Here is a 14,152-nt window from a genome sequence, read left to right as displayed (position 1 = left end):
TAACATTAAATTTTTCTAGTAATATGTGCTATGATACTGTATCTACCTATGATACTAGTATCCTCTCTCTCATCCTTAATTGCACTACCACATCAGCATTTTGCATGCATGAAATACATGATACTATCTATGATAATTCTATTGTGGATAGTCTGAGCGAGTATGCAACAAAATTTTAAGCTGGAGTGTACGAACGGCTGAGGAATGACCTCGATACCCCAACGAGGTTTGCGGCGACCGAGAAGTCTTCTGGTCCAAACCCGTCGGCGGCCCCATGTTTCTTGCCCACCGAAACCAAAACGTCGAAACACGTGACATGCCATGTCAAACCAAAACACGCACACACACAAAAAAAGAGGAACCTCTTGCGTCGCCTTACGGTCACACGTCTCACACGAGCGCAGCTGAGCCGGTGGTCTCGTGCTCGTCCCCGCTCGCCGTCGACTCGATGATAGGCGCCAAGCTCGCGGCGCCGACGCCGTCGGTGCTCCTCCCGCCCTCCCCTCGCCTCCGCGGCCGCCGCCTCTCCCCCACGGCCGCCTCATGCCTCCCAGACACAGGCACGGGCCCGCCTGTAACCGCGGGCTCGGACCAAGAACGCCCTGTCCCGGCCGGGCAAGACGCGGCGGCGGTGGCGGGGACCGTCTCCTCCCCGCCGCGCTCGCGCGCCAGCTCGCAGCTCAGCCGGTGGTCGAGGGCGCGCGCCGTCCGGTCCGGCCGGCGGCTGGACTGGCCGGCGACACGGGGGAGCGCGGCGGTCTCGGTGCCGACCCATTCGCCGCCGCCGTCGTACGAGGAGGCTGCGGCGGAGGAGGAGGACGATGATGTTTGCGATGTGTCTGAGGTCGACGGCGAGGCCGCGGCGAACTCCATCTACATGGTGTCGGACGGGACGGGGTCGACGTTGGAGCAATCGGTGAACGCCGTGCTCGGGCAGTTCGAGCACTGCCTCGTCGACCGCCGCTGCGCCACAAGCACCCACCTCTTCTCCGGGGTAAACATCCATCCCCTCTACTGCCTTATTTTTTCCCAGTTCACGCTGGATTTCGACCCCCGTGATACAGTGCGATGTCTACTTTGCACGAAATGTTTTCTGTTCGTCGCTATGTAGTGTGGCTAGGAAAAATCCGATTTTTACTGAACAGTAAACCATAGCGAGTAGTCTCTCTGGCAAATGCACGGATTTACCAATCTAAATAACGGAAATGTGAGAATTGCGCAGTAGTAAGTTTGTGTTATAGGTTAAGAAAGAAGTAGACCCTACAATGACAAGCACACATACAAAATCAAATATGCCTGTAATCACATACATACAAAAGAAAAATTCTGATTTTTAGTGAACAGTATGTTAGTATCTCTAGCCTCACTTTCATGAAGAAGAGGATGACACTAGGAGAGTTGGGGCAATTTTCGTTGATTTATTTCACACACATCTCACACAAATGCCATGCCAAACTGAGGGCACGGGGCTACAAATTTATAGCTGCTAGCCAGCCAGAACATTGCTAGTCTAAAGGTGCTAACTGCCAGTCCTTATGCTAGTCTAAAGATGCTAACTGAAAGATGCTAACTGCCAGTCCTTGATGCCTCTAAAAAGCAGTCAAAGATCAGGGATGCTATCCTATCCTAACCACCTGTCCTTCACGGCGGTCCTTGTGTGTGTGCTGCAGTCCACAAGCATGTGTATGCTGCAGCAGCTCCACAAAGACCAGAATACAATGACTTATTCATCATTCTCCCCCTAAGTCTTGTATGCCGTCTTGCGGGAGCGCTGAGCCATCCCGATTCGGGAGCAGAGCTCGAGGAACTTGACCCTCCCAAGAGGCTTGGTGAGCAGATCTGCGAGCTGATCCGTGGTGTTGACGTAGCTTGCATGGATGCTCCCTTCCTCCAAGCAGTCTCGGATGAAGTGGTACCTCAACCGAATGTGCTTGCTCCGTTCATGAAAAACGGGGTTCTTTGCCAGGGCCAGAGCAGACTTGCTGTCCACCAAGAGCTGCACTGGTCTAGTGTCTCGACCAAGGAGATCACCAAGCAGTCGAGCGAGCCAGAGCGCCTGAGTGCAAGCGGTGGAGGCCGCTATGTACTCAGCCTCACAGCTGGACATGGCCACCACCTGCTGCTTGATCGACTGCCAGCTCACGAGGCACTTGCCGAGGAAGACGAGGATCCCGCTCGTGCTCTTGCTGGTGTCGATGTCGCCGGCATGGTCGCTGTCGCTGTACCCGACGAAGTGCGCCGCCCCAGGACACCTAGGGTAGTGGAGGCCATGGTCGAGAGTCCCCGCAATGTAGCGGATGATCCTCTTCACAGCCTGCAGGTGCTCCGTCGTCGGTCGCTCCATGAAACGACTAACGTAGCCGACGGAGAAGGCCAAGTCCGGCCGTGTGTGGGCGAGGTAGCGAAGGCTCCCCACAAGACGCCGGTATTGTGTGGCGTCCACTTCCTCCGTCGTGCTGTCGCGGCTCAGTTTCAGCCTCTCCTCCATTGGAGTGAGGGCTGGGTTGCATCCAGTGAGCCCAGCTAGCTCAACGATGCGCTTGGCGTAGGCGGTCTGCCGAAGCGTGATCCCGGAGAGGTTCTGGTGCACCTCGATCCCCAGATAGAAGGAGAGGAGCCCCAGATCACTCATCTGGAAGGTGGCCTTCATCTCTTCCTTGAACGCTGCCACCTCTGCATCCTTAATGCCGGTGATCACCAAGTCGTCGACATAGACGCCCACCAACAGGGTGTTTCGTCCACTCCCCCGTCGGTAGACGGCCGCCTCGTGCGGGCTTTGCTCGAAGCCCATTGCCTTCAGCGTGGAATCCAGCTTGGCATTCCACGCCCGTGGTGCCTGCCGCAGGCCATAGAGAGCCTTGCGCAGGCGGAGTACCTTGCCCTCCTGGCCGGGAATCGCAAATCCCGGCGGCTGCTGCACGTAGACCTCCTCCTTCAAGTCGCCATTGAGGAAGGCAGACTTGACATCCATGTGATGGACGCGCCAGCCCTCCTGGGCAGCGAGCGCAAGGAGGAGTCGCACGGACTCCATCCGTGCCACGGGAGCGAAGGCATCGTCGAAGTCGACCCCCTCCTGCTGCAAGAAGCCTCGTGCCACCAAGCGAGCCTTGTGCTTGACGATGGCGCCGGCTTCATCCCTCTTCAGCTTGAACACCCATTTGAGGGTGATCGCGCGGTGACCACGAGGGAGGTCAGCAAGCTGCCAGGTGCGGTTCTTCTCGACCGCATCCATCTCCAACTGCATGGCAGCACGCCATGCTGCGTCCCTCTCAGCCTCTGGAAAGGACTGAGGCTCGCCGTCGTCACGCGCAAGCTGCAGCTGCGCCTCTAGGTCGCGTGGCACCTGTCCCGGCACCGGCTGGTCGCCGAGAAGGTTCTCCATCGTACGGTACCGCAGCGGCTCGCCGCCATGATACGCGTCGATGCGCTCCCCATCGTGAGAGAGCGGGGAAGCGAACTCCACCGGGCTGTGCTCAACATGAGCTGGTGTAGACGTGCCCGGAGGAGTGACTGCCGGTGCTGGAGTACGTGGTGACACCGGCTGTGGTGGTGTAGCAACCACCGGGGTCGATGGAGACTTGGGGACCGAGGTAGGCGAGCTTGTTGAAGAAGAGCTGCCTACTCCCCCGGCTGCCTCGAAGTCGACGTACTCGACAATGAAGTCGTCATACGTCGGAGTCGAGCTGTCCTCCACCGCCTTGCCCCATGCCCACCCTCGCCCTTCGTTGAACACGACGTCGCGCGACGTGCGCACACGTTGTGTCTTGGGGTCGAGGATGCGGTAGGCCTTCGAGCCCTCCGAGTAGCCAATGAACACTCCCGGAGTGCTCCTGTCGTCGAGCTTGCCGATGTGGCTGAGCTCCTTGGCGAATGCGAGGCAGCCAAAGACCCGCAGGTGGGAGACTGCCGGCTTTCGCCCATGCCAGGCCTCGTATGGCGTCCTGCCGTCAAGCGCCTTAGTAGGCGAGCGGTTGAGGATGTAGACGGCCGTCAGCACCGCCTCTCCCCAGAAGACAGCCGGCATCTCTCTCTGCTTGAGGAGGGCCCGAGCCATCCCCACAACCGTCTGGTTGCGCCGCTCGACGACGCCGTTCTGCTGCGGGCTGTAAGGCGCGGAGTAGTGGCGCTGGATGCCTTCCTCAGCGCAGTACGACGCGAATTCAGTCGATGTGAATTCGCCGCCGTTGTCGGTACGCAGCACGCGCAGCTTGCGGCCGCACTCCGCCTCCGCAGCAACCTGCGAGCGCCTGATGGCGTCCGCTGCCTCTCCCTTGCTGCCGAGGAGCACCACCCACATGTAGCGGGAGAGGTCATCAACGAGCAGCAGGAAGTAGCGTCGTCCTCCTGGTGTGGCCGGTGTCACCGGGCCACACAAGTCCCCGTGCACGAGCTCGAGCTTCTCCTTGGCTCTGAAGCTACTTTGGGAAAAGGGAGTCGTCTCTGCTTCGTCAAAACGCAGACGTCGCAGAACTGCTCCACATGGTCAAGGCACGGCATGCCTCGCACCATCTCCATGGTACTGAGCCGCTTCAGGGCCTTGAAGTGAAGGTGCCCGAAGCGCTCATGCCACTGCCACGCCTCGTCCTCCCGACGAGCAGCGAGACAGAGGGGTTGTGCCACCTGCACATCAAGAACATAGAGGCGATTTGTGCCTCTGGTTACCTTGGCAAGCAGGTGACGGTGGCGATCCCATATGCGCAGAACTCCGCTCTCGATCAGCACGCGGGAGCCGTTCTCATCCAGCTGTCCCAGGCTGATGATGGAGTTCCTCAGCGCGGGGATGTAGTAGACACCGGTGAGCAGCCGGTGCTCCCCAGTCTTGGCGGCGAAGATGACGGAACCGACGCCCTTGATCTCCACGGCGGAGGCATCCCCAAACTTGACGGAGCCTCGCACGTCGGAGTCGAGCTCGGCGAAGAACTCCCGTCGGCCGGTCATGTGGTGGGTGGCGCCGGTGTCGAGGCACCACCCGCCAGTCTTGTCGTTGCCGGAGCAATCGCCGAGAAGGGCGTGTGCTTTCGGCTCGTCAAGGTGGAGGAGAGTGGTGCGGTGGAGAGCCGCTGCGGTCGGTGCCGCTGGAGACAGCTCTATGCTGGCATGCGCCATGAACAGCGCTGGCTCCTCCTCCCCCGCCTGTGCGACATGGGCCTGGCCACGTCGTGGCTGTCGGCACTCGTTGGCCCAATGACCAAGCTTGCCGCAGTTGTGGCAGGCGTCGTCCTTTGCCGGCTTGGGCTTGCCGGCAGCGCCTCTGCCAGCATCACCTTGCGTCTTGGCATGGCCATCCTTCCGCGCCTTGCGTGGCTTGCCGCGCTTGCGGCCGCCTGTCGAGGAAGAAGGCTCCCCCTTCTTCCGGTCACCGTGGCCAGCGTCCCACTGCTCCCGAGTGAGGAGCAGCTTCCCGCCGGTGGTGATGGGCCCCGACGTAGACTGTGGCTCGTCGGTGTCGACGACCTTGAGGCGACCTATCGCCTCCTCGATCGTCATGGTGGAGAGGTCCAGCAGGGACTCGATCGAGCGAGCCATCTGCTTGTACTTCTCCGGGACGCAGCGAAAGAGCTTCTCGACAGCTCTCTCCTCGTCGTAGGCGTCATCGCCGAACTGCACCATCTTCTGCAGCAGAGTGTTAAGACGGAGAGCAAAGTCATCAACGTCCTCACCTGGCTTGAAGGCCAGGTTCTCCCACTCCTTGCGAAGTGCCTGCAGTGTGGACTTGCGAGCACGGTCGCTGCCGATGCGTGCCGCGGCGATGGCGTCCCAAGCCTCCTTGGCAGTCTGCTTGTGGGAGAGCGAGAACTGCATCTCGGCCGGGACTGCGGCGATGAGGGCGTCCAGTGCCCGTCGATCCTCATGATGGTCGACGTCGCCGTCGTGGACTGCCTCCCACATGTGCCGCACCTGGAGCCTGATCTTCATGATCGCGGCCCACTCGACGTAGTTGGTTTTGGTGAGGGTAGGCCACCCAACACCGGGACCAACATCCCTGACCACCGTCCGGACCCCGTAGAGGCCGCGGTCTTGGTCATCCCAGCCGCCACCGCCGTGCACGCCTCCTCTGGGAGCGCCATCCCGAGGTGCGCGGGCGTGCTCGGCTGCCCACTGCGCTGCCCGCTGCGCCGCCTGTGGCGCCGCTGCGTCGACGCTGCCATCAGCAGAAACGGAGCCGTCGGCGCTGCCGCGCAGCACCTCGACCTCCGCCGCCGCTGCACGTGCTGCCTCCGCTGCTTCTGCTGCTTCTACCTCCGCTCTGGCTGCTGCCAGCTCCGCCGCTGCCAGCCTCGATGCCCTTGCTGCCGCCGCAGCGGCTGCCGCGGCCACTCGTTCACGCTCCTCTGCCGCGGCGCGATCGGCCTCCTGCCGACGCCGCGTGCTGGAGGTAGCCGTGTGCTGAGAGTGGCCGTCGGACATGGCTCGCTGCTGGGGGGCTGAGCGCTGCTTCCGACGAGCTGCTGCTCGACAACCCGGACGGAGGGAAGTAACCAGGGGCAGTTGAGGCTGCTACTGGTTGGGGCTGCTCCCTTCCCTGTGAAGGGGAGGAGCAGGAGATGCTCAGGCTGCAAGACAACCTTGCTCTGATACCAGTTGTTAGTATCTCTAGCCTCACTTTCATGAAGAAGAGGATGACACTAGGAGAGTTGGGGCAATTTTCGTTGATTTATTTCACACACATCTCACACAAATGCCATGCCAAACTGAGGGCACGGGGCTACAAATTTATAGCTGCTAGCCAGCCAGAACATTGCTAGTCTAAAGGTGCTAACTGCCAGTCCTTATGCTAGTCTAAAGATGCTAACTGAAAGATGCTAACTGCCAGTCCTTGATGCCTCTAAAAAGCAGTCAAAGATCAGGGATGCTATCCTATCCTAACCACCTGTCCTTCACGGCGGTCCTTGTGTGTGTGCTGCAGTCCACAAGCATGTGTATGCTGCAGCAGCTCCACAAAGACCAGAATACAATGACTTATTCATCACAGTAAACCGTAGTGAGTAGTCGCTCTGGCAAATACACTACTTATACCATATACCAATCTAAATAATGGAAATGCGAGAATGTGGAGTTGTAAATTTGTGTTATAGGGTAAGAAATAAGTAGACTGCGACAATGACAGGTACAAACATGCCTATAATCAGTTAAGTTTAAGCTTAGAGATGAAATCTGTTGGCTTACTAGGAAAACCCTGCAACTTTGCTTTCTGGTCAACTAGTACGCTGCTTAGCTACAGATCAACAAATTAGATCGTCCCAACATGTCAAACAAATCTTGTTGTGCTCCGTGGCACTGGGTGCCGTCCCACCTTGTCCGAGCCCCGTCTAGGGCGGAATTGCAGGTTGTTTGCGGAGACCATGACATATTTGGATTTGGAGTCGGTGGATGAGGATTGAGGGCACAAATCTATCTTTCTTGTGACATGAGATGTAGATTACACAATATAGTTTTTCAAATTTGATGAATTCGTAGCAACAAAAGCTTTATCACAGTGACTCTAAGACAATTGCTATTCAGAAGCAGCATTCTTGGGCTCCAATAGAAAAGTTTCTTGTTTGGTAACTAATGGGACTCTGGGAAGAGAAAAAATTAATGGAATCATGCAGGCATTGCTTGTTCATATGAGAAAAAAGCACCAAGGAAATTAGGTCCTTAGAAAAGCTAGCTGGCCATCTACCCCAGGTCTCCATGTTTATGAGCTGGGTGGGCCTTCTGTGTGCCATCGTTTCTTTCTTCCTAGTTCTATACTTCCATTGCTTCAGTTTATAGGAGGTACATGGAGCCAAGCTAGTTGGCTACATAGGGAATTGCTACTACCAATATTGCCTGTGAACGGCCAAGGGAGTGAACGGACATCCAACAACTGAAAACTCTATCTTATAATAATAACTCTTAAAACTCCTATCAAGTATATCTGAGTGGGTCGCGGCCCGTTCACTCTCAGAGATTTTACCTCTTAAGTTGCCAAGAATATAATTACTGCAATTATCGTATATTCTGTATAGGCAGATGTATCACGTCTTTTGATTAGTTGATTCGAGAGATGTATATTTTGAGATATTTTTAATTTGCACAAAATTAAGGACTATAGTCTATGACGACACAAGCCTTTGAACGACTCAAGCAATAAACAATAATTTGTGTAGCAACGCATGGGTATCTAGCTAGTAAGTACTCCCTCAATTCCATAATTCTTGCCGTGGTTTTAGTTCATGGAACGGAGGGAGTAGGAAAGATTACTATAACGCCTATGGCTTTGCTTTGCAATAATTCGGGTATTTAGTCATCGTCTTCACCATGTTTTGCCTTTGAAGTTGAATGTTGGTGTAATACATGGGCTAACATCACACTATTATGTTTTTACTGTGATCACAGTATTATGTAGTACTTGAGATTAAAGCTACAGTATCCATTTAACTCCCCCAAAGACGTTAAGACTGCGAAATATGCTTGTAGATGGAAACAAACATTGCATGTGTTCTAATGAAGGAAATTGTCTTCCGAGATGGAACGGATAAATTATGCAGGGGATCATTTGAACATTTAGTTAACTAAAACAAACTCACTACATGCACGTCGCGTGGATCGTGCAGTTGAATAAGGCTGAGTGTTTTCCTGTAAATTGGGAACTGCATGGTTGATTCATCCGCATATATGTTTTCTTGATGCAAGTTGGTATACACTGCTTCACGAACCAGGTAGTTCAGATATTCAGACATGGGCATATAGGCCGCAACTAAGTTTAATTTATCTGTTTTCTTGAATCATATTATTGAATATAATCGATCAGTTGTCACGTGGTGCATACTATTGACCAAGCTCAGCACAATCACGTGCTAAGAACTAAAATTAAAAGCACCTCTTACATTTTGCCATTTCCTTTAGGTTGATGACATGGATAACCTTATTAAAATAGTAAAGCAAGCAGCAAAAGAAGGGGCATTGCTTCTATATACCCTTGCTGATCCTTCGATGGCTGAGGCAACCAAGAAGGCTTGTGATCTATGGGGTGTTCCGTCCACCGATGTTCTTCGTCCTACGATTGAAGCCATAGCTTCTCATATTGGCGTTGCGCCATCTGGGATCCCACGAAGCTCTGCTAGCCGAAAGGGTCAACTTTCTGAGGATTACTTCCGACGAATTGAAGCGATTGATTTCACCATCAAACAAGATGATGGTGCTCAGCCACAGAACCTTGCCCGTTCACACATCGTACTTGTTGGTGTTTCACGTACCGGAAAGACACCATTGTCTATTTATCTAGCACAAAAGGGTTACAAAGTGGCGAACGTCCCAATTGTGATGGGAATTGATCTTCCAAAGGCTCTCTTTGAGATTGACCAGGATAAGATATTTGGGTTGACGATAAACCCTGTGGTTCTTCAGGCAATCAGAAAGGCAAGAGCAAACACTCTGGGATTTAATGGGCAAAAGAGCAATTATGCTGAAATGGAGCACGTGAGGCAGGAGCTGGACCACGCAAATCAACTTTTTGTTCAGCACCCAACATGGCCAGTCATTCGTAAGATCAGTTTCTATATTTTATTCTCGAAAAAGAAAGTTTCAATATTATATTTACGGATACTCCATTTTGTTGTTTGTCATGTTATAGCCTTGTTTTTTTTTTTTGCGTGCAGAGGTCACTGGAAAAGCTATAGAGGAAACAGCTGCTGTCATTGTTAGGATATACCATGACAGGAAACAGAAGTGCTCCATGCCACGCATATCAAAACGGTACTAGCACCATGTCCTATCTATTCTACTGCGCCTTGTAAAATATGTGTGCTCTTATAAGCGCCATGTCAAGAGTACCTCAGCTGCCCGGTTATTATTAGCTCTTAGTCTCTTAACTTTGTGCGACAACATACCACCTTCTAGGTGGCTTCTGTATCTAAATGATCAGAGTTCACAGTATAGTGCAGGAGGAAATAAATGTATAATTCATGATCTGTTTTTCATTGTCTAAATTGTTTATATGTATTGGCATATTCTTAGTTTATTAGGTAATCAGTAGGTTGAATTGAGCTGGCTTTCTGAAATTCGTTAATCAGACTAATATATTTCTTGCAGAGAACTAAGACTCCGTCGGTATAAAATAGTTAAATTGGGACCATAATTTCCTTTATCCTCCTGAACATCTCTTCTAACACAGTTTGCACGAGACATCACAGCGATTCCGTCCTCCTAGGCTTGACCAGTAGGATTATTTGCACAAGGATCTGTTCACTCTTCGATTTGATATGAAGGCCATCTAAAAGTAGTTTCAATAATAATAAAATGTGCTATTTTTACTCATTTATTCTGATCTTTTTTCTTTTGTTTATTTATTGTTTTCATTTACCTAAATAGTGACATTCAATTTGACAAACTATGTTTTTCGGAAGTTTACTTTCATCTTTTTTATGGTTGCAACACATCTTATCTTGTAAATTTGTGGTTGAAAGTCGACAATAGATTTCTGGTCAGATGTGGTTCAACCAAAATGTAGTTTCGCTGCCAGACCAGGGACACCCTAAACCAGACATGTGGTCACTGAAGTCTGGTTGAGCTGATGGAAGTTGTGGTCATATGTGAGCTGCTGCAGCTCAAGGACTGACAGTAGGACTCCTTTACATAATCATTGTTTGGTACTTGATATTCTGTTTCCTTTTGAGAGAAAGTGAAGATGACTTCGGAAGCCGGTACTTCCAGTCACAAATGCTCCTATTCCCTGTGTTGTATTCGATTAATTGTTTCCATTTGATACAAAATCAAGTTTTAATTTGGCCGAGTGCCAGTTCAATCAATAAATTAGCTCTATGTTTTCTTTGGATCCTACGAAAAGGTTTCAAGTTCAGGACAGTTGTATCTTTTATCCACCTACATTGTTCTTCTGAAATGTCCTTGATATGCTCCATGATGTTTTAGAATTGCAAGTACGATGTTTAGCTGACTTCCTGATTTTTTTTGTCAATGAGGACCGAATAACTTAAGGAAATAAGAAATATGTTTATGTTTTTGCAGGGTGGCTCCAATTCGAGTCTACGATTATCGTCTAGAGATGGTTAACACTCCTGTTGAGGCTCAAAAGGTATTGGTTAGGGAATTTTAAAGCTATTGTGCAGCAGTGGAGCGAATCAGAAATCTAGAACCTACTATCTGACATGGAACTCCCTGATTAGATTAGAGTCATTCCCTCAAAAAAAGAAGTGAGTCATTGTGCAGACAAGGCGGAGATTGTTGGTTGTTCATTGGTTTAGTCTAGTTTTTGTTTAAGTTTATATATACTCATGTACAACCTCTTGTAGAAATAATCCAGCCAAAGACAGTCATTACATGTACATCAGTGTATATTTTGGTATGCTTATGTTTGTAGTATCTGCAAGGAGGAAAAAATCCAGTATCATCGCTCCAAAGCGACATGTATTCTTTTCAGCAATTAGAGAAAAAAAAAGGGGGAAAGAACAGAAGAAACCAAACACAAAGAGAGGACTACTAGCATCACAAACTTCCCTATCAGGCCCCAACCAGCCTAATCTCCTCTCTGCCATTTGTCATGTATTCTGCTGTGCCATCTGATACCACCATACACTCAAGTAAGATTAGTCCCCGTCACGATCTTTACAGATCATATGTTGAAAACCATCCTCTGAACAAGAAAAATCTCTCTGCGCCCCCAGGTCCGGGTTTTACCGCGCATCGCTGACAGCGCCCTCGGCACCGCTTCCTGCGTCGTTCATTTTGCTCATGGAGAGGGTGAAGTAGAGCAGGATCAACGTTCCCACACTGGACCTGCATAAATATCCAATAAATCCTTGTATCAGAGGCACAGAAACATGAGCAAAACCTTCTCTAGCTAACACTACGAACGGTGCCACCATACTGAATCTACAACAGTTGTTCATCAGTCGCTATCTTTTCCCTAGATCATTGTAGCGAAGGCGAATGTGACAACTAGTTTCTGCAACGGGGACTTGCCAACAAAAACCACGGCCCTGCTTGCACAACATTTCTGCACGCAGCATCATCATCACTCATCACCGGTCGGGACGAATCCGTCCTAGAGGCTGCAAATTATTGCCAGTAATGATCCTATGACGCGCTCCATCCAAGCTGGAGAAGCCCTATCACATCGGATTGATCAGTTGCATTTGGTAGGTCAGGCTTATGTTGTGCTGTCTACTAAGTCGCCTGGAGATGTCAAGAGAAACCACTGTTGCTCACTGAATGCTTAACTGTTCTGCCTAATGGTTCGTGTAGTCCATGAATTGCTTCAAGTACTACGGGTTTTTCGGGGGGAAAAAGTCGCTAGCAGGAATGGCAGATGAGAGCGTACTGATACTGACCCATGATCCCTAGCTCTGACCAAGTGAAACAGGTGGACAGGAGTAGCAGCAGTAACCAAATCAGGTTTGCCTAATTGGCACTCTGCTGCTGCATAGCTGGTTCTTCAGTGATCGGATCTTAGCAAAGTAAACAATTAACCAGGGAAAAAAAAACAAAGAAAGATTCTTACAGCGTGGCGAAGAGGAAGACGACCCTCCGGGGATCGAGCCACGGCGCGGGACGCCGCCCCAGCCGCCGGGACTTCCCTCCCGGCGTGCCGGCGCCACCGGGCGTCCGGAGCCCGTTGAGCATCTCGTCGGCGGCCGCCACGTGGACGAAGAGCGGGGATAGCGGGGGCCTCTCGCCCGTCCCTGCACCATTTCCTGCACAGCAACGGATCAACAAATCGACGTCAGCACCTGCGGTTGCGATCCAAATGTACATCTCTCCGACGACGTCACGGCCTGTGAACAAGCCACCCCCTCCCGTTCGTCGTCAGAGATGTGAACTTAACGCAACTGTCACTGATCACTTAAGCTACAAGTTAATCCATGTGTCAAAGTCAAATTTACCCGAGCTCCACGGAAACCAATAAGATCCACGCAAAATTTTCAGGGAAACATCGACATCACAATTGCGAATCGACCCATTTTCTTTTCTTTTCTTTCTCCATGGTAAACTGAGTCGTGATTTTGCGAGAGAAACAAAACAGAATTTGGGTCCAAGCTCAAGATGGGCTAACCTGTGGTGCCATTGGCGTCGCCGTCGGCCTGCTTCCGGTCTGATCCCTTCCTCGACAGCGACCTCACCACCCGCTGTTGCGTTCAAGCACAATTAAGATAGATACGCTATCGCACTCAGCAAAGCGAGCTAAAGAAATCGGGACCGCCGGCGAGCTTCTGGACTTACGGGTGTCCGTGGGGTCGAGACCGGAGGTGGCGGCGCCGTCGCCGTCGTTTCTGGGCCGTTGCCGGCGAGCGAGGAGAGGGCGCCGATGTCGAGGGCGATGAACCCACCGGTCGCGGCGCCATGGCTAGCGTCCAAGCTCGACTGTCCGTGACCGCTCGGTGGCGCAAGAACCTGAAACAGAACACAGGTGTTAATCTCCAGCGAGAGCCTATCTGCCGGCGACGAAACCGAAGCTCTTTAAGCAAAGAGATCTCATGCAGTCATGCGCCGCTGCTGCCAGAAGATCCAAATTGCTTCCAGTTATCCGGGGGCAAGAACTCCCTGCGGCGACTAAGAGACGATTGACTGACAGAAAGCTGAGCAGGAAGGGTGCTTACAGGATGGTTGGAGGTGGCGTCCCCCATGCCTGAGGTGACGTTCTGCGTGTACGCAGCTGCCTCTCTTCTGCCTTCTCTTTTGTTGTATCCGAGTTATGGTTGCGTCTCGAGAAGAAGGAGAATTGAATGGCGGAATACTACCAAAACGAGGAACCGGAGGGAAAGGACCGGCGCTTTGCTCTTTTCGTTGAGGACCAAAGATCCTGGCGGTGGCGCGAGCTAGCAGCAGGAGGGAAGATGATGGTCACACCACGGTTCCTCGTATATATATTGCTGGATTTTTGTGGGAACCCACGGAATTATTATTCAGAAGCTACAGTAACTTTCTTTGGCCACCATCAGTCTCAAGCGGTAAAAGAACTGAAACAGTATTTCTAAGTTCTTATTTATTGGGCCCGGCATTTGTAAGTCAACGGACGAAATCTTTCCAGCTGAAAATATTCAGATTGGTCGGAAGACTATTACTGATGTCATCTGATAAATACTATTTCACGTATTTTGAAATATAATCAGTCGGAAACTAAAATAACAGGGATTCAATTTTTTTTTTGCTAGTTCTAGGTAAATCGAGAATT

At 51.6% G+C, this 14,152-nt stretch overlaps 2 protein-coding genes across 2 annotated transcripts; one reads left to right on the top strand and one right to left on the bottom strand.

Annotated features, from left to right (window-relative positions):
• The first annotated feature begins 294 nt into the window (after positions 1–294).
• LOC127333255 (probable pyruvate, phosphate dikinase regulatory protein, chloroplastic) lies at positions 295–11,306 on the top strand. Its single transcript, XM_051359621.1, has 4 exons — positions 295–994; positions 8,872–9,508; positions 9,624–9,720; positions 10,990–11,306. Exons 1-4 carry the CDS (start codon positions 317–319, stop codon positions 11,075–11,077), a joined length of 1,500 nt encoding a protein of 499 aa, XP_051215581.1. The 5' UTR covers positions 295–316; the 3' UTR covers positions 11,078–11,306.
• On the bottom strand, positions 11,298–13,833 carry LOC127333256 (uncharacterized). The gene is made up of 5 exons (XM_051359623.2): positions 13,578–13,833; positions 13,201–13,371; positions 13,034–13,106; positions 12,482–12,674; positions 11,298–11,757 (listed from the first exon to the last, which is right to left on the bottom strand). Exons 1-5 carry the CDS (start codon positions 13,602–13,604, stop codon positions 11,655–11,657), a joined length of 567 nt encoding a protein of 188 aa, XP_051215583.1. The 5' UTR covers positions 13,605–13,833; the 3' UTR covers positions 11,298–11,654.
• Between the last annotated feature and the right edge of the window lie 319 nt (positions 13,834–14,152).

Source organism: Lolium perenne, chromosome 2, assembly GCF_019359855.2.
Source record: "Lolium perenne isolate Kyuss_39 chromosome 2, Kyuss_2.0, whole genome shotgun sequence".
NCBI lineage: Eukaryota > Viridiplantae > Streptophyta > Magnoliopsida > Poales > Poaceae > Lolium > Lolium perenne.
The sequence above is the reverse complement of the archived record's forward strand: the minus strand, read 5'-3'. Positions and strand labels throughout refer to the sequence as shown.